We start from the raw sequence: 23,165 nt of genomic DNA, 5'->3' as shown, positions 1-23,165 counted from the left end.
GCAGAAGAAGACTATCTTCACCAAGTNCACTCGTTGTTTGGAGTTCAGTCGAGGGCAGAAGAAGACTATCTTCACCAAGTTTTTCAACGAACTCGTAAAGGTAAAATGTCAACGTCTGAATATTTGAAACTTATGAAGCTTCACTATGATAATCTGGCTCAAGCTGGTAGCCAAGTGTCTACACGTAACCTAGTGTCTCAGGTACTCGTTGGGCTGGATGAGAAGTATAATCCAGTGGTGGTAGTTATTCAGAGTAAGCCTGAGATCTCTTGGTTAGATATACAATCTGAACTTCTGTCATTCGAGAAGAGGTTGGAACACCAGAATACTTCAAAAGCCACTACAACCTTTGCCCATAATGCCTCGACCAATGTTGCTTTCAATTGGCACAACTCTACATACGAGGCCCTTGGACAGAGCAACACATAAGGAGTTAACAGGCAACAATTTAATGGATCTAGAGGAAACATCAACAGTAGGGGAAACAGAGGAAGAGGTCGTGGTGGAGGAAATAGGCCTACCTGTTAGGTTTGCTCCAAGTATGGACATGCTGTAGATGTGTGCTATCAAAGGTACAATCGAGAATATGTCCAAAATCAAAACAGTGGTAAAGGAAACACTTAGAATTAAGGGAACCCTGGGGCAAATCCCTCAGCCTTCGTTACTTCACAGAACTTGAATCCATTTCTTCAGATTGAATCAGCAGGGGACTTTAATTGGTATGCAGATAGTGGAGCAACCAACCGTGTCACAACAGATCCCAACAATATAGCAAATCCCTCTAAGTACACAGGTAATGAACATATTATAGTAGGGAATGGACAAAAGTTAGACATATCCTCAATAGGCAATGTTGTTTAAGTTCCTCTAGTTGTAAGCTGAATCTAAAAACATCTTGTGTGTACCAAACATTGCAAAGAATCTGGTTAGTATATCAAAACTGGTTCAAGATAATGATGTTTCTGTTGAGTTCTATAATGATTGTTGTGTTGTTAAGGACAAATGTTTGAGACAAGTACTGGTGAAAGGAACTCTTAAAGACGAATATATCAGTTGAATGAAGCAGAGATGATCCCAGTTGATGTAAATATCAAAAAGGCAAGCTGTTTTCTCAACCCAATGAACAAAAATAACAATTCTACAACATTTGTTCTGACCAAAAGTGGAGCAAACTTAGTAGAATCAAAAGGGTTATGGCATAGGAGACGAGGTCATCCTTCTCTTCGAGTTTTGGAGACTATATTAAAAACTTGTAATCTTCCTACTAAGTTGAATGAAGAGATTAAGTTTTGTGAACCTTGCTGTCTTGGTAATGCCCATTGCCTACCCTTCCTCAATTCTTTGTCTCGTGCACAACATAAATGTGATTTAATACACTCAGATGTATGGGGTCCAACCTCTACAAACTCCACTGAAGGATATAGATATTACATATAATTTATTGATGATTATAGTAGATATCTCTGGGTCTACCCTCTTACACAAAAGTCAGATACACTACAGACTTTCAAACATTTCCTACAAGTTGTTCAAATACAGTTTTAAAACAAACATTAAAGCACCGCAGTCATATAATGGTGGTGAATATGCCAAATTGCATCAGTTATGCAATTCACAAGGCATTGCCTCTCGGTTTTCTTGTCCCTATACATCTCAACAAAATGGAAGAGCTGAAAGAAAACATAGACACCTAGTATAGATGGGACAAACCTTACTAGAACAAGCATCAATGTCTCTTCAGTTCTGGTGGAATTCCTTTCTTAATGCATATCATCTGATAAATGATCTTCCCTCGCTGGTACTAAAGAACCAATCACCTAGACAACTGATGTATAGTAAACTACTAGATGTTACAAAACTAAGAGTGTTTGGTTGCACCTATTTTCCATGTCTTTGAGCATACCAACCAAACAAATTTCAGTTCCATTCTAATAAATGTGTTTTCTTGGGTCCAACCATGGTTCACAAGGGACATCGATGTCTGAACAAAGATGGTAAAGTGTTCATCTCCAGAAATGTTATCTTTAATGAATTTGATTTTTCTTTCTCCTATGGCTTTCAGGTGCCCGATTTGTTTTTTTTTTCTGCATGCAACCCGAGAGGGAGAGAGATAATGGAAATAAAATTTTTCCTTTTCTTTGTTTTTTTTCCTTCTTTCACTTTTAACCCAAACAAACCCTCCTATATAATGTTTTTTTTTTGTCCTTTTCTTTTTCCTTTTCCTACTCAATTCCCTTCCTAACCTGAATCCAAATAAATCCAAATAAATTCAAATTTACTAAAATCCTATAGAATATTTTTGACATTCCAAAATTTTCAAATTAACTAAATATTCCATTCATGAAACAAATCGAATCGAATCAACCAATTAATCTTAATTAATTCAATTAAATTGAAATTAATTGAGCCAATCAATCAAATCTTGAATTCCGGCCTAACCAAACAATCCACAACAAAATAACGCATAATTATATAATAAATCAAAATGTTACACTATGGTAAGAACCAAAGAAAATAGACATAATTTTCAAAAACCAAAACCTAGAAACGAAACAACTACCGGGGTCTAAATAAAAAACAAATGGTATAAAGCCTAACATGTTTCAGGTTTCTTTTTTTTTTTTTTTCCGCTTTTTCTCTATGTTGAAAACCAAAACCTTTGTCGTAGATCCTCTGCTGTCCATCTAGGCTACCTTGCCGTCGTCCAAACTGTCGGATAAGTTTGTCGTCCAATCAGATTTGACAATTGAAACAAATAACTATTTTGTAGGGTTATTTGATTGTTCAAGACAATTAAATGTTGTGAAACAGTAAATACTGTATTAAAAGAGAGAGACACGTGAATTTGCAATAATGAGGCTTTTGAGTCTACTACTAATTATATATAAAGAACTACTTGTTTGCAATTGCATAAGATCAAACAAGCCGAAAAGAAAAGAAATTAAAGAATGAAATATTTTTGCAGCTGCTATTATGGTTTCATATTTCTTCTTCTTTTTTCATTAGCAACATTGGGATGTTGGGGTTACAATATGGAAGATTTTGTTCACTGTATTTATCTTCATTCCAACAATAATGACTCAAATTCAACCCTCATTCACACTCCATCTTCTTCATCTTATTCTTATGTTCTAAATTTCTCAATTCGCAATCTCAGATTCTCCGAACCCGAAACTCCCAAACCAGTAGCCATCATCACACCATCACATGCTTCCCAAGTCCAAGCTGCAGTCATTTGCTGCAAAAGCCATGGCTTCCAAATCCGAACTCGCAGTGGCGGCCATGACTTCGAAGGTAGTTCTTATGTCGCAAACGTCCCATTCGTGTTGATCGATTTGATAAACCTCAATTCAATTACCATCGACACGGAGGACGAGAGTGCATGGGTTCAATCTGGGGCAACCGTGGGCGAACTCTACTACAGAATTGGCGAGAAAAGTCGGACCCTTGGATTTCCGGCGGGGTTTGTGCCGACGATTGGAATTGGGGGGTTCTTGAGCGGCGGCGGGTTCGGGATGATGGTCAGAAAATATGGTCTTGCAGCGGACAATGTGGTGGATGCTTATGTTGTAGATGCAAATGGGAGTGTTTTTGATAGATATTCAATGGGAGAGGATTTGTTTTGGGCCATTAGAGGAGGTGGAGGAGGAAGCTTTGGGATTGTTTTGGCATGGAAGTTGAAGTTGGTACCAGTCCCTCCAACTGTTACGTCCTTTTCTCTCAGCAAAACATGGGACCAAAATGCGGCTGACTTAATCCATCGCTGGCAATACGTCGCACCGGAGGTAGATCAAGATCTTTTCATCTCTGCATGGGTCACAGGTTTGCTCATTTCTTTCACCACATGAGCCAACTATGAAATTAGTTAAGATGAAAACTCATGCTACACTCATCTCCATCTCGATGATCATTTTTAATCATAAAGGTTGAAAAAATATTAAATATTATATCTTTTTTTAAAAAAAATTATCATATGATAACTTGTGATTGGACACTTGGGTGAGCTGCACAAAGATTGGTCCAGCCTGAGATGCAATATCCAAGTATTTTTTTTTATACCATTTCTGCCCAGATAGGTATTTTACCCTCATGTGTGTAAGAAAAATAGATAATGTGTATTGCATATGCCTTGGAAGATAGTTAATGCGTGTAAGAAATTAAAATGCTAATTGATAACAATGTATATATATATTTTAAAAAGTCAATAAAATAGTTAGTTGAGGACTAAATTTAAGATTTATTGAAATTGCATAAACTAAATAGAAAAAATTTGAAAGTATTGAGATCAAAATAATATTTTAAGCAAACATACAAAGTGATTCAGTTACACTTAAAAACACCCTGTTTGTTTGTTTCCATAAAAGACATATCAAACACACTCACAACCATGATTATCCAAAAATGAAAGACTAATACTTTTTAGAGAAAGATACAATATTAGTTTAATAGGTGCGTTAGAGAATCCCAATTAGGTTGGTATTCTTGTAGCATCTTCATCATGTCCCAAATCCATTCAAATATATATATATAAAGTACAGATGAAGCATGTGGAGATGAAAAGGAAAGAAGAGCAAGATGGCTTTGAGAAAAGCCACAAAGATAAGGAAGAAAAGATTACATATAGTGATAAAAATAACAATTTTATGATTAACAAAGAATCACTATGCGTACGTAGTAGAAATTTTGAAGATAAAGAGGAAATTTGAAGGAGAATTTGAAGAAAGAGGCTACTTATTGGAATGCCTTTAATTTGTTAGCCGGGACTTCGAACAACCAAGTCTAGGGGCGGTGTGCCTTGGTGGAAGTTCGGGGGCAACACCTCCAAAACCTATTTAGAATTCATATTTAGCATATTTTTAATCATTTATGATTATTTAAGATTATAATCTCAGGGTTTATAGAAGCACATTATATAAACTCTCTAACCCTAGTGGTGTCGTTTTGTATTCAGAAAACATTTTCTCTAATAATATTGTTCTCTCTTTGTCCCATGGATGTAGCTAACACACAGTTAGTGAACCATGTATATCTGCGTGTCAATCTTTCTTAACGTTTCTGTTGTATTCTTTAATTGTCGATTTCGTAACATTATCCGCGTGTTATTGATCACTTTTAATTTTTTTGGTTTGATACAAATGCTAAGACATCTCTTCTATTTTATAGTTGACACTCCTAAATCTATGTTTACGATTTTGCGAACACATTCATGGTCTAGTCACTACAAATGTCTATCTAGACCATTCTTTACAATTACACATTTTTTTTTTTCCATTTGTTTTGAGAATTCTACAATATGCACTCCAAATATCTTATGCAAATAATTTCTCTAGAATACGTTAATAATTAATATTTTTAGTTATTGGGCTTTTGTTTAGACTAAGTCTAAATACTTCTAACCCATAATCAATATAAATTACTTATAAGAAAAAATAGTGATCAAAGTAAGAATAATAGTTCACCATAATAATTGATATATTCTATTGCTATTAAGGTTAGTAGTTAAAATCTCTCAACCTCATTTGTCGTGTGTTTAATCTTATATTGTTAAAATTTTCAAACTAAAAAGCACCCTTTAATCTTACCAGCTTTCAATTCAAGCGATGGAAGTGGAAGAATTATGGAGGCTTCATTCTTCTCCTTATATCTTGGAAAAGCAACCGAGCTTCTCTCTCTTATGGAGAAGACTTTCCCAGAGCTAGGGCTAAAAAAAGAAGATTGTCTCGAAATGAGTTGGGTTGAATCAATGGCATTTTCAGCAAGTGGGTTTGTTTCTGCTAAAAGCTTAGAACTCTTGCTCAACAGATCACCACTCGACAACGGCAGACAGAAAATCAAATCCGATTACCCCACTGAACCGATCTCAGAAACCGCCCTTGAAGGCATGTGGGAAAGGTTTAAAAATGAAGAACTTGAAAAAGTGCAGTTCATACTGATCCCTTTTGGAGGCAAAATGAATGAGATTTCTGAATCAGAAACCCCTTCCGCACATCGAGCTGGATATCCCATACATATCGGCTACTACGTTAAATGGCAACATCCTGATGCTGATTCCAGACACTTGGAATGGACTCGAGAGCTCTACAATTACATGACTCCTTTTGTATCGAAATCGCCGAGAGCAGCGTATGCAAATTATAGAGACCTTGACATTGGAACAAACAACGAGGACAGGATCCTGACAAGCTATGAGGAAGCTAGCGTTTGGGGGCATCAATACTTTGGGAACAATTTTGAAAGGTTGATGGAAGTGAAAGCGAAGGTGGATCAATTTAACTTCTTTCGGCATGAGCAAAGCATACCGCCGGCACCACCGAGAGTAAGAATCTAAGCGCTTATTGTCTGGATGTGTCTTATGAGATCATGTCATGTGTAATAGACAAAATTACTAGGCTACCAATTACGTAGTTTTGGTTTGGAATAATAATGTAATTTCATTTAATTTCTTATGTATCATAGATAAAATAAATGTTTGATTGAACAATGTTCAGCATGCTAAATGTAATTTGTAATTTCTAAACAGTCGTTTCAGTTGTTATATGTGACTTTTTGGAGCGCATATAAGGGTTTTAGGAATAATATATGTTTAAACAGTCGGTTGGAGTTATTAAGATGTGTAATTTCTAAATAGTCGTTTGAGTTATTAGACTATGACGTTTTAAGTGTATATAATTTTCAACATAACTAGTTTTTATGTTAGTAACTAAACATTTTTAGAATCTTCTTTTGACACCTATAAACAGAGGTGTTATGTCCTCTTGGGTTCCTGGTTCTTTGCATCCTCAGTAATGTTTTTTTAAGGCAGAATGGGAAGTGCTTGTGGCTGACGATAGTTGTGTTTTGCAGCTATGTTTCAGAATTCAGACATTGTTTGTTTTTTATTTGGTTGGTTTGGTTCTGGCTTCTATTTTAGATGTTAGTTTGTTGGTTGTTTTTTTCCCTCTATTGTTGGTTGGTTTGTTTTATGGATGTGGTGGTTGACTTCTGTCTTTGTCGGTTGCTGCTCTTATTGGTCCGTGTTCATCTCGTCCGTGTGTTTGCCTTTAAGAGGTGTTTGACATGCAATAAAAGTATAAAATTAACTTGATAATTATTGTTTAGAGAGTTAAATTATCTAAAAAGTTAAATTGTTTGTGTTTGAGTATATAATTGAGTTGGTAATTATTGTTTGTGTTTGAAGTGATGAGTTGAGTAAAAAAATCTATATTAGATGCAGAGTTGAGTTCAATTGGATTATTTTGTGTAATTTTTATAAATGAAATTAATTTTTTTTTGTTTTTTTTTTCTCTGGTAGATTTTAATTTTCAACTATACATATATTTTTCTAACTTTTCTAAGACCAAAAAAAAAAAAGAAATGCAATTTCTCAAAACATAATGAATTCTCTCAAAGTGTCATATAAACACAAATTTTTTAATTCAATGCTTAGCACTCAAACATGAACATTCAATAACTTAACAATTTATATTTATATAATATATCTTTTAAGGATTTCAATGGTTATGGTTTAAAGTTTTTTTATGGATTTGGTGAGGTTAGGGTTTAGGGGTTCTCATGCAACCCTTTATTAAATAGTAAAAAACTAATGATTTGGCAACTAAATATTCTAGTTGTCAAATTATAAGTGTAGCTTAGTAACACCTAAATATTTTTTTTGATAACTAATGCGTTAGGCTTATCTTTTTCGGTTAGTATATGATTAGGTTGACAAATAACTCATGAACTTAGATTTATTACATTTTGCACCATTCATAGAATAAAAAAATATTTGGCATTTCGAATGAGTGTGTAAAACTTTTGAACTTCAATGTGAAAATGAAATATCAAGCTTTTTTTATGAGTTAATCATACATTTCAAATGGTACGTTTTTTTACATTTCAAATTATAAAAAATAACATCTTAGAAAAATATAAATGAAGATTCTTTTTAGATTGTAGCACGGAAAATAAAAATTGTAATTCCATATTAAATATGTATTACACTCACACTGAATGGTATATAAAATAACAACCATCTACAAGCAAATAATGATGCCTTCAACAATTTCCAAGCACATGTCAAAATAATTATTGAAGTGATTATCAATTAGTTTGGGTCCTAAAAGAAAGATAACAAAGTAAAGTTAGATTGAAATGAAACTAAGTGCAAATAAAACTAAAATTAAAGAAACTACACCATACTAGGTGGAAAGAAGACTGAATGATGAATTAATGCACTAAAATAGCTATATCACAAAAAATTTAAAAATTCCAACTCAAATACAAAATCAACATAAGAAGGAATTCAGTTTCAAATTCAATATATGCATACAGAAACCAGAAAACAAAGCTTCTATGATCTGAAAATAAAGTGATACAATTTCAATCAAGCCGAACTAAACATAATCAACATAAGAAGGGGATTTTTTACAATTCAATTTCAACTTTAGTGTATGTAGTGATTACGATAGAGAATCAATGAATTGAAAGCAAGAGTCAGATAGTTGAATATAAATTTCAGAACAAGAAAGTGACGTACTAGAAATGAAGAAATCATCATCGGCCTTTGAAAACATATAGAAAACAAACATATTGTAGGATGGGTTAAACTCCCCGACCAAACTCCAATAACATGGTCAGTAACCCAACCAAGAATTTAATTACAAACAAAAAAAAAAAAAAAAAAAAAAAAAAGAATGAATTCAATTCCAGAAGTCTCCAAACAACTCTTACTCTAAACAATGAATCCAACGTATGCAAAATTCAAATACTATGGGTTACAATTGTAAACCCAATTTCCAAATAGAAATATTAAATCCAAATGGTTTCAAAGCCTTACTTCTTACCAAAAACGAACCAGACACACTTGAACTTTGCAATACAACGCTAACAACCTTCAAAACTCGAATCTAGGACCCAAATAAACAAGAACCCAAAGGAAGTTCACTAATAACTCGCAATTGTTCTCAATTCCTGTTGGACAACAATTTAACCCCCCCTTCAAGACCTCGAATGTACACTCGAAACTTGGTGGGTAAATGGATTATAGGCCAAACCTTAATGGATCACCAAAAAGCATCCAAAAACGCCCCAATCAGAAAGTCAAAATCTTAACTAACACCCAAAACCACACTGGCGTCTAAGGACGGCGGGACACACTGAGACAGAGGGAGAAACGGAAACACCTACAGTCAACAGCGGCGAAGTGGACGCAACCTGTAGACGACCGATTGGAGTGGTGGCACTGATCGACGGCGACAGAGTGGGCGGCGGTACCTGCGGCAACGAGAGGTTGAAGAAAGAGTGGGATTTCGAAAGGGTGGGTCTGGCGGCTGAAGTTCACAAAATTTTTAAGGTTTGATTAACTATCTTTTCTGTGTGGTTTTTTTTTCTAAATTATAAAAAATTATTGTTGAACTTTGTACACGTGTCAAAAATAATTTTAAATTTTCGTATTTTACATTTAAAATTTTAGGAAGAGTTCAAAAATACTTTTAATATTAGTATTAGATAAATATCGATAGATTTTGTTTCAAAAATACCTTAAACTTTCAAAAGTTTCAAACATATCCTGAAGCTTAAAAAAAAGTTTTAAAAAAAAAACTCTCACCATTAATACATATAAATAGGAACCGTTGATATCTTATCGTAAAAAATAAATCTAAATTAAAAAAAAAAAGTTTAAAAATGTTCCACTCTTAACATGGTGATAAATTTATTTGAAGTTTTATAAAGTACAACTTTGTTAAAATATTCAAGTTCTAAGATTCCTTGGTGTTTCCTTTATTTTTTTATTATTATAATAATCCATATACCTTAATTAAAGTGTACCATTTCATTTATTTATTATTTTTTAATAAACAAATGTTAGTTAACAAAAATGAAGTAAGAGGGTATTGAAGAAGAGAGGGGAGAAAAAATAGAGAAAATAAAGAAGTAAGACGATATTAACGGTTTCTGTTTGTATAACATAAAGAATATTTTCTTTTATCTATTTTTTAAGTTCAAGGATAATATTGAAACTTTTGAAAATTTAGATGTATTTTTTACACAAAATACTAACGATTTCCATCCAAAACTATCGGTAAAGGTATGTTTAAACTCATCTTGGAAGTTTATGGGTATTTTTGAAACTTTTGAAAGTTTAAAAGATTTTTTGACACAAAGAACAAAGTTTAAGGGTATTTTGTATGATTTAATCTTTTTTTTTTCCACATAGACGTTCGTGTAACAACTCAAGTTCAATAATAAATATTATGAAAGTCTGCATATTCATCGAGTAACTTTATTTTTTCTTTTTTTGTTTATTTTTTACATTTATCGATGAACTCTATTGTTGAATGAGAGGAAATCTCGTCAAACATTCATCTTCCACTCTCTCTACTTTTCACATTTATTGTAATGACCCAAACAATCAATAAGGGTATTTTTGTAATTTTATAATATTATTATATTTTTGCAAATTTAAATCTAGTATAGGATCCTTCATAAACTTAATTTAAGATAATCGAGTGTTACTAAGCTTAATTAATATAATTATTTTTTATCAAGGAAAACAATTTCAAATGGTAAAATTGTTGAAAATATTTACAAGATAGAAAAAAATTTTAGAACTATCAATGATAGACGCTGGTAGACACTGATTGACTTCTATCAGTGTTTATCAATGTCAGTGATAGACACTGATAGAAGTCTATCATCGTCTATCATTGATAGTTCTATTTTGTAAATATTTTGATTTATTTTTCTATATTTGAAAACAACCCTTTTATCAAAGTTGATTTCAATACTTGTTTTCCATATGATTATTACCTTCCTAAAAATTTACTCTAAATATTAGCAACTTAGTTATATTTACAATTAGTTATTTGAATATTAAAAGAGAAGAATGAATATAAATATAAGATTATTTAACTTGATAGAAATATAATATTAGTTAAGTGGTGTATGGTATAGTTATTTACGAATTTTTTAGTTTGCAACTTTTTGTCATAAGTTTTTTTACTAAGCATTACTTTATTGAACTTTTTGTCATAAGTTTTTTATTAGGGATTTAAAAGTATGAGTTAAAATTCATTAAGTGATGCTTGCTTGAAAATATAAGAATTAAAATTCATTAACTGATGCTTCTTTGAAGAGAGTACATAGTTAATAAGAATAATCTTAGTTATAACTTAAGTTAACTTCAATCATAGTATAGTTTTCATAGCCCAACCTTTTGAGCTTCCCCTCTAGGTTAATTAAGAGTTTACGTGAGTGAATTGAAGAGCCAAAAATCCTATTTGAATACATCTAGGTCATGCATGCATTAAGGAGGGAGAAAAGAGGTTTCCTCGTTTTTCGAAAAAATTCTCTTAAGTTTCCTAAGTGCCATTTCATTTATCCTTCAAGAGAGCCTAAAAAAAATTTAAAAATTTCTTATCCTAATGTTGTAAATCACACTTCTGTGAGAGAGAATATTGTGTATTCAAAGTTACTTCAAGTGCTGCTATTGGATTTAACAAGAATATTCAATAGTAACATCAAATTAGGAAGAAAAATCCATTTTCAATCTCCTTTTGTTGTGAGTCTTTCCCTACTCCATTTTTTTAGACCTAAGCATGTCCTTACCTCTTGTCTAAGGTATTCAAGCATTACCTCAAGCTCCTAAGTTACTTGAAGTCTCCTCCATCCATCATTACAATAGAGAGGAAAATACATCAAACGGTAAAGATATTTTCTTTAACTTTCAATTTCCTTTAGAGGTTGTTTCTAGCAAACATAGGTGTTATCTTAAGGGCCATTTGGTTTACGATTTTATAGATGTCCGAGAATAAAAGATGACTGGGAATAGGATGTCTAGGAATAAAAAATGAGGTTATATATTGTTGCACATTACCAATAGGTCATGTTTTCGTACCTATATAGTGGTCATCTTCATCCCACTTACCATTGAACAAAACTCTTAATTGTTGAACAACCATAATAAGAAAGTGTTCAACACAGAGATAGTTGTAACTGTGATAGAATGATGCAACGAATATGAATTCGATTGTATTTCGAGATTCAGTGACTCCAATTACAAGCAAGTCGATCCTTCATGAATTGTCCATGCTTACAACTGAATCAAATATTCATTTTACCTTTGTAATTACTCCTTGTACATTAGATATTGTTGATGTCTAGTGAACAATATGTTTATGATTCAATCATAAATCAAGTTTCTCTTGGGCCAAAGAGAGATGGGTCCCAAACTTTTCATCTAGTTTTTCTATATGAGTAATAAATTTCATTTGTGGAATTATGTTCTCAACTCTCTATTTGGTCAAGTTCTAAAAATGGTAGGATTATTGAACCGGTTACAAAGTTATTCTCACACATAAAATTAAAAGACAAACCATCACAACCAGCCGTTCATAACTCATTTAAGATTGAGATTAAGTCGTATATGATCCAACTTGTGAAATATTAATCTTCTCAATAATAAATTTACAAAGAGAGATTAAGTACTTTAGATTCCAGTTCTATATAAACTCATTGTATATGATGTCTCTATTCACATGTTTTTACATGAATAATATGGGTCAAATCATCTGTAACAATTACAAATTGGGTCGTATGGATAATGTCATCAAGATGAGACACTCAACTTATTGATATGTTATAGAATCTCTATTATTTTTTGAACGTTCTATCGCTATGTCGATCATATACTATTCAAGATTATACTTGTTAATTTTGAACATTTACTCTAATTTATTATTACAAATAAAATAATCAAATATTAATTAATTAACTCATTAGCATCATGATGCTATTGGAAAAATTGACGAGCAACGTTGAAGCGCTAGCACTTAAAGTTGTAAAATGTAGGATGCTAAACTTTTTCCTTGCAATGCTATAACACTCTCATGTAGCGTTCATATTGTCTATAAGTTTGTTCTTTCATTTTTTAGGGTTTGTGGAAAGTTTTTGGCCCTTCGAGATTTCCTTGAATTTGTTATGTAGTGGACGACTTTGGAGTTGGTGATTGAGATCGATGTTTGGCTAGGCCCAAAACGCTAATTTTGAGGTTTATTGGGCAACTTTTTATGGATTTGGTAAAAGGAATAATTTGGTATATAACAATAATTACACTATCGATTAAAAAAATAGTAGAAAGCGAAATCCTTTTGAATTATAGCAAAACACATATATGTCATGCGAACACAATTTTTTGAAATCCTAAAATGTCTTCATCGTCTCTTTTAATTGCAGTGTAATTAATTTGACATCTTTATTAATGAGACTGTAATTAATTAATTGTTCATCTATATATCTAACAAATTTTCTACATCAATTAAGATCATCATTTCAAGTGGATAATTTAATTTGCCATAAATCTCGAGATTTAATAGTTCTTTTGAATTTTGAAATCAGATTTAATAGTTCGTTCAATTTTCGAATCTTGTACATCAACTAATTTTCAAATCTTGTTTTGAAATTTAAAATATCATATTATATTAATTATCCAACTGAGATTTGTTATTTATATTATTCTTTCTATTAATCTTAACTAAGATTCACAAGTTTTACATGATTTTTAACATTATATTTATTATCCTTTTGTTTCAAATATAAATTATTAGAATATAACACGTAGTCCTAGCTTTCTTCCTCCTCTGTATTGAACGCTTTCTTATTATGCTTGTTCAACGATTAAGAGTTTTGTTCAATAGTAGGTGGGATGAAGATGACCACTATATAGTTAGAAAATATGGCTCATTGGTAATGTGCAACAGTCTGAGGTTATATATCCCCACCCATTCTCTGTTTGGACTAAAATGATTGACTTTTTTTAAGTGCATTTTGCAAGTTTTCAAGTTTAAAAAAATATACTTTTGTAATAATTTAGTCCATATATTTTGAAATTTCTAATAATTTAGACAACAAACTCTAATATGTAATAATTTGGTCTACATAAATTTAAATTTATAACAATTTAATCTTTTCCATGGAAATTTCCATAAAATTAAGTACCATTTAACGTTCGATCTAATATTTGTAGTTTATAAACATGTTTGGGTTACTTTGGAGAGGGATAGAAGTGATTATAAAAAAGTCTCAAGTATTTTTTTTGTGTTTAATAAAACAGATTGGAATTAAATGTATTAAAATGACTTTTAAAAACATATTCATTTCAACCCTATTTAAAATCAATTTCCTATTAATTTTAGATTCTCCAAAAATCATATATAGTTTTTAATTAATTTTTAATTTCAAAATTTATCCTTTAAAATTAAGATTTATTTTATGTATCTATTTCTTTTTTACCTAATCAAATATGTATTCTAATTTCCATAAGTTGAATGCATCTATTTCTTAAAATATTGTACCATATATATTTTTTTCTAAAATAAAGTTGTTTTCTTAATATTTAAAACTTAATGTAGAACAAACAAAATATATTATTGTAAACAATAGTTTAAAACTACAAATTATAAAGAAAAGAAAAAAAAAATTAATAATAGGCCTATTTTAGTTATTAGAGTTAAAACAACATAATTTAGTATTTATTTATCAAACAATGTAACCCTACCTTTTTAGGTTTCAAACTGATTTTTTTAGAAGCATAGCTATCCACCATTACTTGAAAAACTACTGCAATTCCAATTCCTTGGTCCACAATTTAGAAGCCAATATAGGGATGGAAATGTCATTAAGTCTTACTAAAAAATCACAATGAAGACTAAACTATATATTTATATATATATTGAAAAGATTGAAAAATTGAGACCTCGTTTGGTAATTATTTCATTTTTTGTTTTCGATTTTTGAAAATCAAGTCCATTTTTTCCATATTTTTACAATAATTTACATTTTTCTTAAGACAATAGTTGAATTCTTTACCAAATTCTAAAAATAAAAACAAAATTTTAAAAGTTATTTTTTTAGTTTTCAAAATTTGGTATTGACTTTTTAAATCATTAGTAAAAATTAAATAATAAAAAAAATAAATGTGAAAGTAGTAAATTTTTTTAATGGAATTGTATGCGTCTTCCATCCTTATCTCTAAAGGGAAAAGCATTACATACATTCCTATCTAAGTATCATAATGGCGATAATAATGATAACAATAATAACAAGAACAATAACTTTGATAATCAATTTGTTATTAAAGCACATTAACTACTTAATTAAGTCCTTAATTTTTCAATTATAAGGTTATAGTATATTAGTTAAATTAAAATTTTGGTCACTACAACTATCTTTGATAATTATTAGGCTTTTTTGAAAATGAAGTATATAAACACCACATCTATACTATTGGATATATCTCTATAATGATATGATATTGTCCACTTTGGATACAAACTCTCACAACCTCATACTATTGGAGATAGTTGTCCTCTCTTATAAACCCATGATCATCCCTTTATTTAACCCATGTGGGACTTTGATTGCATTCCCACCCAACAGATGAGTTTATTTGTTTTATTATCTACCTTTTATAAATATTTTGAAAATTCAAGCTAAATTTTGAGAACTAAAAATCAAAATTTTTGGAAATACTTGTTATTATTTTTGAAATTTTGGATAGATATTGTTGATGGCAAAATTTGATTAGGAAGTCTCACTTGACCTTCACATGCCCTTCATGAAAAATTTGTAATTTTGGGGAAGAAATACAATCTACAAGAAAAAGAAGAAGAGAACACTGGTCTGGTGTCTGGCACAAAATCTTTAATGCACAAATCAGTAATCGACAAAGTGTCAGAGTAAGCTTGAAATCGAAAGAATTGCTTGCTTTAGGTGATGCCTACGCCCTCCTATTTATAGAGGGACGGACCTAAGGTTCCTAATCCAAAAGGCATTAGGGAATGCTTAACTTGGGTCACACATGGGGGTTGAGATCATGGTGGACATGAAGTGGGCCTTCATGCGAGGAAAGAGACCTTGGCCTCAGCCTTCGAGGCTGATGGGGCAAGTTCGGTTGTTTGTCCCAATTTCTTTCTTTTCTTTGATCTTTTTCTCCCTCTACCCATTGGCTCAAATCTTATCCTCATCTATAATTATTTTGGTTTTATCCTTAACACCCTGCCGTCCCAAATTCTGGATTCTTAGTCCAAAAATGACCCATAAGAGATGAATTAAAATTATTACCGTATATATAGTGAATTGAAAATTAGAAAATTTGTATCTACATTTAAGGCTAATTTAAAACTTTCTTATGTATCCTAGTCTCTATGTATATTCACCCTATAAATATTCTTTGTATACACACATATTGAATATACTAATTAATTAGGTAATCATTTCATATTTGCTTTTTGTATTTTGAAAATTAAGCTTATAAACACATCTTCTATCACTAAATCTTGTGCTTTGATATCTACTTTTTATCAATATTTTCAAAAGTCAAGTCAAATTTTGAAAATTAAAAAAAGTAATTTAAATTTTTTTTCCTTTTTTGAAATTGGGTTAAGAATACAACTCTTCTACTTAAGATTGATACAAATTATGGTAAGAATGAAAAGAAATAGACATAATTTTCAAAAACTAAAAACAAAAAATGAAATAGTTATCGAACGAGACCTTAATAAAAAACACATGGTATAAGAGTTTAACACATTTGAGGTTTTATTTTATTTTATTTTTCTTTTTCTCTATGTTGCAAACCAAAACCTTTGCCGTAGATCTATTTTCTGTCTATCTAGGCCACCTTGTCGTCGTCCAATCAGATTTGACAAATGGAAAGGTTGATTTGGTTTAGGATGGTAATCAGAGCTTTATCCATTAAGTTATGTCAGAATGATGATGAAACAAATAAACATTTGGCAGGGAAATACCTTCTAGGGTTATTTGATTGTCCAAGACAAATAATGTTGTAAAACAGTAAATATTGTATTAGAAGAGAGAGTCACGTGAATTTGCAACAATGAGACTTTTGAGTCTACTACTATTTATATATAAAGAACTACTTGTTTGCAATTGCATAAGATCAAACAAGCCGAAAAGAAAAGAAATTAAAGAATGAAATATTTTTCGAGCTGTTTTTATGGTTTCATATCTCTTCTTCTTCTTTTTTCATTAGGAACATTTGGATGTTGGGGTTATAATATGGAAGATTTTGTTCACTGTATTAATCTTCATTCCAACAATAATGACTCAAATTCAACCCTCATTCACCTTCCATCTTCTTCATCTTATTCTTATATTCTAAATTTCTCCATTTGCAACCGCAGATTCTCCGATCCCGAAACTCCTAAACCAGTAGCCATCATCACACCATCACATGCTTCCCAAGTTCAAGCCACAGTCATTTGCTGCAAAAGCCATGGCTTCCAGATCCGAACTCGTAGTGGCGGCCACGACTTCGAAGGTCGTTCTTACGTCGCAAACGTTCCATTCGTGTTGATTGATTTGATAAACCTCAATTCAATTACCATCAACATGGAGGACGAGAGTGCATGGGTTCAATCTGGGGCAACCGTGGGCGAACTCTACTACAGAATTGGCGAGAAAAGTCAAACCCTTGGATTTCCGGCAGGGTTTGTGCCGGCGATTGGAGTTGGGGGGTTCTTGAGCGGCGGTGGGTTGGGGATGATGGTTAGAAAATATGGTCTTGCAGCAGACAATGTAGTGGATGCTTATGTTGTAGATGAAAATGGGAGAGTTTTTAATAGACATTCAATGGGAGAGGATTTGTTTTGGGCCATTAGAGGAGGTGGAGGAGGAAGCTTTGGGATTGTGTTGGCATGGAAGTTGAAGTTGGTTCCAGTCCCTCCAATTGTTACGTCCTTTGCTCTCCACAAAACATGGGACCAAAACACAGCCCACTTAATCCATCGCTGGCAATATGTCGCACCGGAGGTAGATCAAGATCTTTTCATCACCGCCTGGGTCACAGGTTTGCATATTTCTTTCACCACATGAACCAGCTAAGAAATTAGTTAAAGGTGCAAACCCAGCTATGCATCCTCTTAAATAATAAAGTTTGAAAAAAAATATAAAATTATATTTCTTTCAAAAGAAAAGAAATTCACGTGACAATTTGTGATTACTTAGATAAGATGCACAAAGATAGATGTAACTGGGGATGCAATCAAGTAATTTCTTAATTAAAATACCATTTCCATCCAAATAGGCAATTTACCTTCATGTGTGCAAGAAAATAGATAATGTGTGTTGTGTATGCCTGGGAAGATAGTTAATGTGTAAGAAATTAAAGTGTTAATCGACAATATTTTTTTTTTTTTTTTAAAATCAATTAATATTGAGATTTCCACGTTAAAAAAACAGTTTTAGAAATTTAGTTCATCATAATAATGGATACCTACCATCTTTGTTAAGATTAGAAGTTCAAATCTCTCAACTCTATTTTTCATGTGTTTAACTAAGAAGCACCCTTTAATCTTACCAGCATCAAATTCAAGCGATGGAAGTGGAAGAATTATGGAGGCTTCATTCTTCTCCTTATATCTTGGAAAAGCAACCGAGCTTCTCTCTCTTATGGAGAGGACTTTCCCAGAGCTAGGGCTAAAAAAAGAAGACTGTCTCGAAATGAGTTGGGTTGAATCAATGGCATTTTCAGCAAGTGGGTTTGTTTCTGCTAAAAGCTTAGAACTCTTGCTCAACAGAACACCACTCAATAATGGCAGATACAAAATCAAATCCGATTACCTCACTGAACCGATCTCGGAAACCGCCCTCGAAGGCATGTGGGAAAGGTTTAAAAATGAAGAACTAGAAAAAGTGCAGCTCGTACTGATCCCTTTTGGAGGTAAAATGAATGAGATTTCTGAATCAGAAACCCCTTTCCCACATCGAGCTAGATATCCCATACAAATTGGCTACTGCGTTACATGGCAACGTCCCGACGCTGATTCCAGACACTTGGAATGGACTCGAGAACTCTATAGTTACATGACTCCTTTCGTGTCAAAATCACCGAGAGCAGTGTACATAAATAATATAGACCTCGACCTTGGAACAAACAACAAGGATGGGATCCCAACAAGCTATGAGGAAGCTAGCGTTTGGGGGCATCAATACTTTGGGAATAATTTTGAAAGGTTGATGGAAGTGAAAACGAAGGTGGATCCATTTAACTTCTTTCGACATGAGCAAAGCATACCACCGACACCACCGAGAGTAGGAATCTAAGCAAATTATTGCCTGGATGTGTCTTGTGAGATCATGTCATGTGTAATAGACAAAATTACTAGCTACCAAGTACGTATTTCTGGTTTGGGATAATAATGTAATTTCATTTAACTTCTTACGCATCATAGATAAAATAAATGTTGGATTGAACAATGTTCATCATGCTAAATGTAATTTGTAATTTCTAAAAAGTCGTTTCAGTTATTATATGTGACTTTTAGGAACGCATATAAGGGTTTTTAGGAATAATGTATGTGTAAACCAGGTGGAGCTATTAGATGTGTAATTTCTAAATAGTCAATTGAGTTATTAGACATGATGTTTTTGTTGGGATTATAGAGACAAAACTCCATGGAGAAGCACACATGTTGATACATGCACGAAGCCATGTAGGGGCCAGGGGGCACGTGCCTCCCCTTAATTTATCCGTCTTTTGTATTTTTAATATAAATTATAAAGTGATATATATATATATAAAAGGTGGTGAGAGTTGTCATCGAATGGATACCTCGACTTAATATTTGTACCTGTTATTTATTGTTATATTAATTATTATATTAATATTTTTACATTGTATATATATATATATATATATATAAAGTTCAATTTAAATAACAATACGAGAATTAGCTTGTTAAGATGGAGTGTTGTCTATTTGGTGAAGCACAAGGGTTCAAATGATACAACTTACTAGTATTTTATTTTGAATTTTCAATGACTTTTTATCCATATTTTTTCATCTCTAATGGGCTTTTGAAGCCCAACTCATGTAAATCCTACTAAAAGGAAAGTTGGTCAAACAATGTGCCCTTTAAAATATAATGTGTCTTTTTTTTTTTAATAAATAAATAGTAAACAATATTTTTTTATCGACAACAGAACTGAACAGTTTATAAACTTTTTTCTTCTTTTCGAAATTCACTTTTCAATCTCAACTCTCAAGAGCATTCTATTAAAAAAGCTTCATTCATTTTTTTTTACATAATATTTATATTCACATTATGTTATATATATTTTCGTTTGTTTCCATGTTATTTTTATATTCACATTATTTGTATAGGTTTTTAAAATTAATTTCAAAGTTCAATTTAGAGGATTATTTGTTGTTACTCGTTTGGATATACGAGCTCGACAAGTAAGTTTTAAAATATTCCTAGACTTAGTTTTGATATTTTTAATTCTATATAATAGAATGTAATATTCTTATTATTAATACTTTTGTAGAGTTAATTCAAAATTAATATAGAGAGATGTTATAAAAGAAAAAAGAACAATAGAGACTGTAGAGACATCATCTTCAAAGAAGAAAAATATTTTGGATTTTGATCAATCTTATACAAAAATAAATCTAGAAGAACTACATGTAGATCTTGGTCTATGAAATTGTGAATGTAATGAATTTAGTCAAAATTTGTAAAGAAATACTATAGAAAACAAGAGAATCTTAATGGGATTCGTTGTTGAGTATGATTTTTTATTTCTGTCATAGTCATGATATTGAAGTCCTTAAAATGGATGACCTATTTCTAATTCGAGGACGACAAAGGCAAAATTCTCAACAAGTTACAAATTTACATCATTATCGTGTTGAAGTTTTCTATATCATCATTGATATGCAATTTCAAAAGCTGAATAATCATTTTAGTGAAACAAATACTGAATTGCTTCTTTGTATGACATGTCTAAATCCGAGTAATTCATTTATTTCTTTTGATAGAAAATAGATTAGTTAACTTGCTCAATTTTACTCAAAACACTTTCCAGCTATTAAACTCTCTATGCTTGAGGATCAACTTCAAAATTGTATTATTGATATACATTCAAATATTGAATTTGATGAGCTAAAATGCATATTGATCTTGTAGTAAAAAATGGTCATGACGAATATAGACAAGGTCTATCCATTAGTTTACAAATTACTCACCTTGACATTGATTTTACCTGTTGCCAGAATTATTCTAGAGAGAACATTTTGTATTATGCATATTGTGAAGACTTGATTATGTAATCGAATGGGAGGTCAATGAAGGAATGATTGTCTAATAACCTATACTGAAAAGGAATTATCTAATAAGTTAGATACAGAAGTTATCATGGAACGATTCAAAACATGAAAACTCGTAGATGACAATTGTAATGTATTAAATTAGTTAATTTATGAAGTTATGAACATTTTTTTTACATTCATTTATAAACTTTTTTGTTTTGATAGACTTGTACATATAGCTTCTGAGGCTCGACACAACTAAGTGAAGGAAAGGGGAGCAGCGCCATCTGGCTAGAGGCGCGAATGGTTGGCGGTGGCTGGCAAAGGGGCCGGGTCCAATCGACGGAACGGAGGAGAAATCTTCGGGGGCTTGGGCGGCGTTAGGGTGAAGGGAAGGGGAAAGGGAAGGGGAAAGAAAGAAAAAAAATATGAAAAATAAAAAAGAAAAGAAATATAAAAAATGAAATGAAATAATATAATATAATATATATTTATTTCATTTTATTCTTTTCCTATTCCACTTATTCTGTTAAATTCCTTTCCTTCCCAAAATGAAATTAATTCCTTATAAATTTCCAAATTGAATTATGCGACATGAAAGACTCAATTTCCACAATAATTAAAAATTCAGCAATTAACTTAAACGTCCAAAATTCCAAAGACTCCCTTAAATAATAAAAAATTACTGAAATTACACTACCATAAACTTTTGGGATGTTACACATACATACATACATTTTGACTAAAAAAGTCAAAATTGAAGAAACCCTCACACATGATGGAAGAAATATAAAATATTTATATGATTTTTTACCAGAAGTCAAAAGTCAAGAGAGGAAATTTAGGGAGAGAAATTTTTGGGCTTGGCCCATTTTTACCTGAGTAACGTATATATAGTATATGTATAGATATATGTGTGTGTGTCTATATATATATATATATATAATATATATATATATATATCTTGATATATCTCGATAGGTAGATATGTATATATGTACATATCTAGATATGTACATATGTACATATATGTCATATATACGATAGATAGATACATATATACGATAGATACAATATACATATACACACATATATATGTATATATGTATGTATGTTTAAATTGAGTGGAGACGTTAGGTTGAAAACTTAAAAAGAAAGGAAAGCAGCAGATGACAATTTTGTTTTTTTGGAGACCAACGACAGGCAATTTGCAGTGTTGTGTGGTAGAAGCACATTTTTTCTTGTGCAGTCCAATCATGATAGAGATTATTGAAATACAATGTGTATTTTTAGGTTTTGGTGTGTTTCACTTATTGTTTATTCTAATTACCGAGTTGTGGTACTTTGATTCAAATAATTTGTGTTGGGCTATTTGAGGATAGATTTGTAGTGCTAGTTTTGAGTGTTTTTACAATCTTCAGCATAGTAATACCTGCAGTTGTAGAAGACTGGATGTAGTCTTGAGTTTGGGGCAAACCAGTATATTTTTTCGGTGTCGTTCCTTTTTTTTCCTTACTCTTTATTATTTGGTACTTTTATGATTATTAATCTTTTTGGCTCTAACTTGCAGAAGGGGAATTTTAGATATAATTTAGTTTTCTCATTTTATTTATATCTAAGTTAAATTCCCAACAAATGGTATCAGAGTATTTTGGATAAGGAGTTATGCGATTATTAGAGCCGAGAATCATAAAATTTGATGGGAAAAATTTTGGGTATTGGAAGATGCAAGTTAAAGATTTCTTAACTTACAAGCAATTGCATAAAACATTAAAAGAGAGACCGAATAGGATTTTAGATGAAGATTTGGAGAACCTGAATGAAGAAGCAGTTGCGATCATAAGGATGTGTTTGTCAATGAATGTTGCTAGTCATATAGCCGACAAGACTAATACAGTGAAGTTGATGGAAGCACTTACAAACAGGTATGAGAAACCATCTGCCAATAGTAAGGTTTATCTGTTGGGTTTTATGTCCTAAAAACTCGCAGTTTGTAAAATGATAAACATTTTCTATTATCAATATACTTTTTATTGATCTCATAAAATTGTATAAGTTGTAAATCCAATAAACTAAG

At 31.6% G+C, this 23,165-nt stretch overlaps 2 protein-coding genes across 2 annotated transcripts; both read left to right on the top strand.

The window, feature by feature from the left end:
* Window positions 1–2,925: 2,925 nt before the first annotated feature.
* LOC120083391 (berberine bridge enzyme-like 18) lies at window positions 2,926–6,535 on the top strand. The gene is made up of 2 exons (XM_039039139.1): window positions 2,926–3,822; window positions 5,586–6,535. Exons 1-2 carry the CDS (start codon window positions 2,949–2,951, stop codon window positions 6,326–6,328), a joined length of 1,617 nt encoding a protein of 538 aa, XP_038895067.1. The 5' UTR covers window positions 2,926–2,948; the 3' UTR covers window positions 6,329–6,535.
* Window positions 6,536–16,918: 10,383 nt separating this feature from the next.
* On the top strand, window positions 16,919–19,292 carry LOC120083372 (berberine bridge enzyme-like 18). The gene is made up of 2 exons (XM_039039105.1): window positions 16,919–17,845; window positions 18,359–19,292. The coding sequence occupies exons 1-2, from the start codon at window positions 16,969–16,971 to the stop codon at window positions 19,099–19,101; spliced, it is 1,620 nt and encodes a 539-aa protein (XP_038895033.1). The 5' UTR covers window positions 16,919–16,968; the 3' UTR covers window positions 19,102–19,292.
* Window positions 19,293–23,165: the final 3,873 nt, after the last annotated feature.

The sequence above is a fragment of the Benincasa hispida genome, chromosome 8 (genome assembly GCF_009727055.1).
Source record: "Benincasa hispida cultivar B227 chromosome 8, ASM972705v1, whole genome shotgun sequence".
NCBI classification, from domain to species: Eukaryota; Viridiplantae; Streptophyta; class Magnoliopsida; order Cucurbitales; family Cucurbitaceae; genus Benincasa; species Benincasa hispida.
Note: the sequence above shows the minus strand (reverse complement) of the source record. Positions and strands in the feature narration are given on the sequence as shown.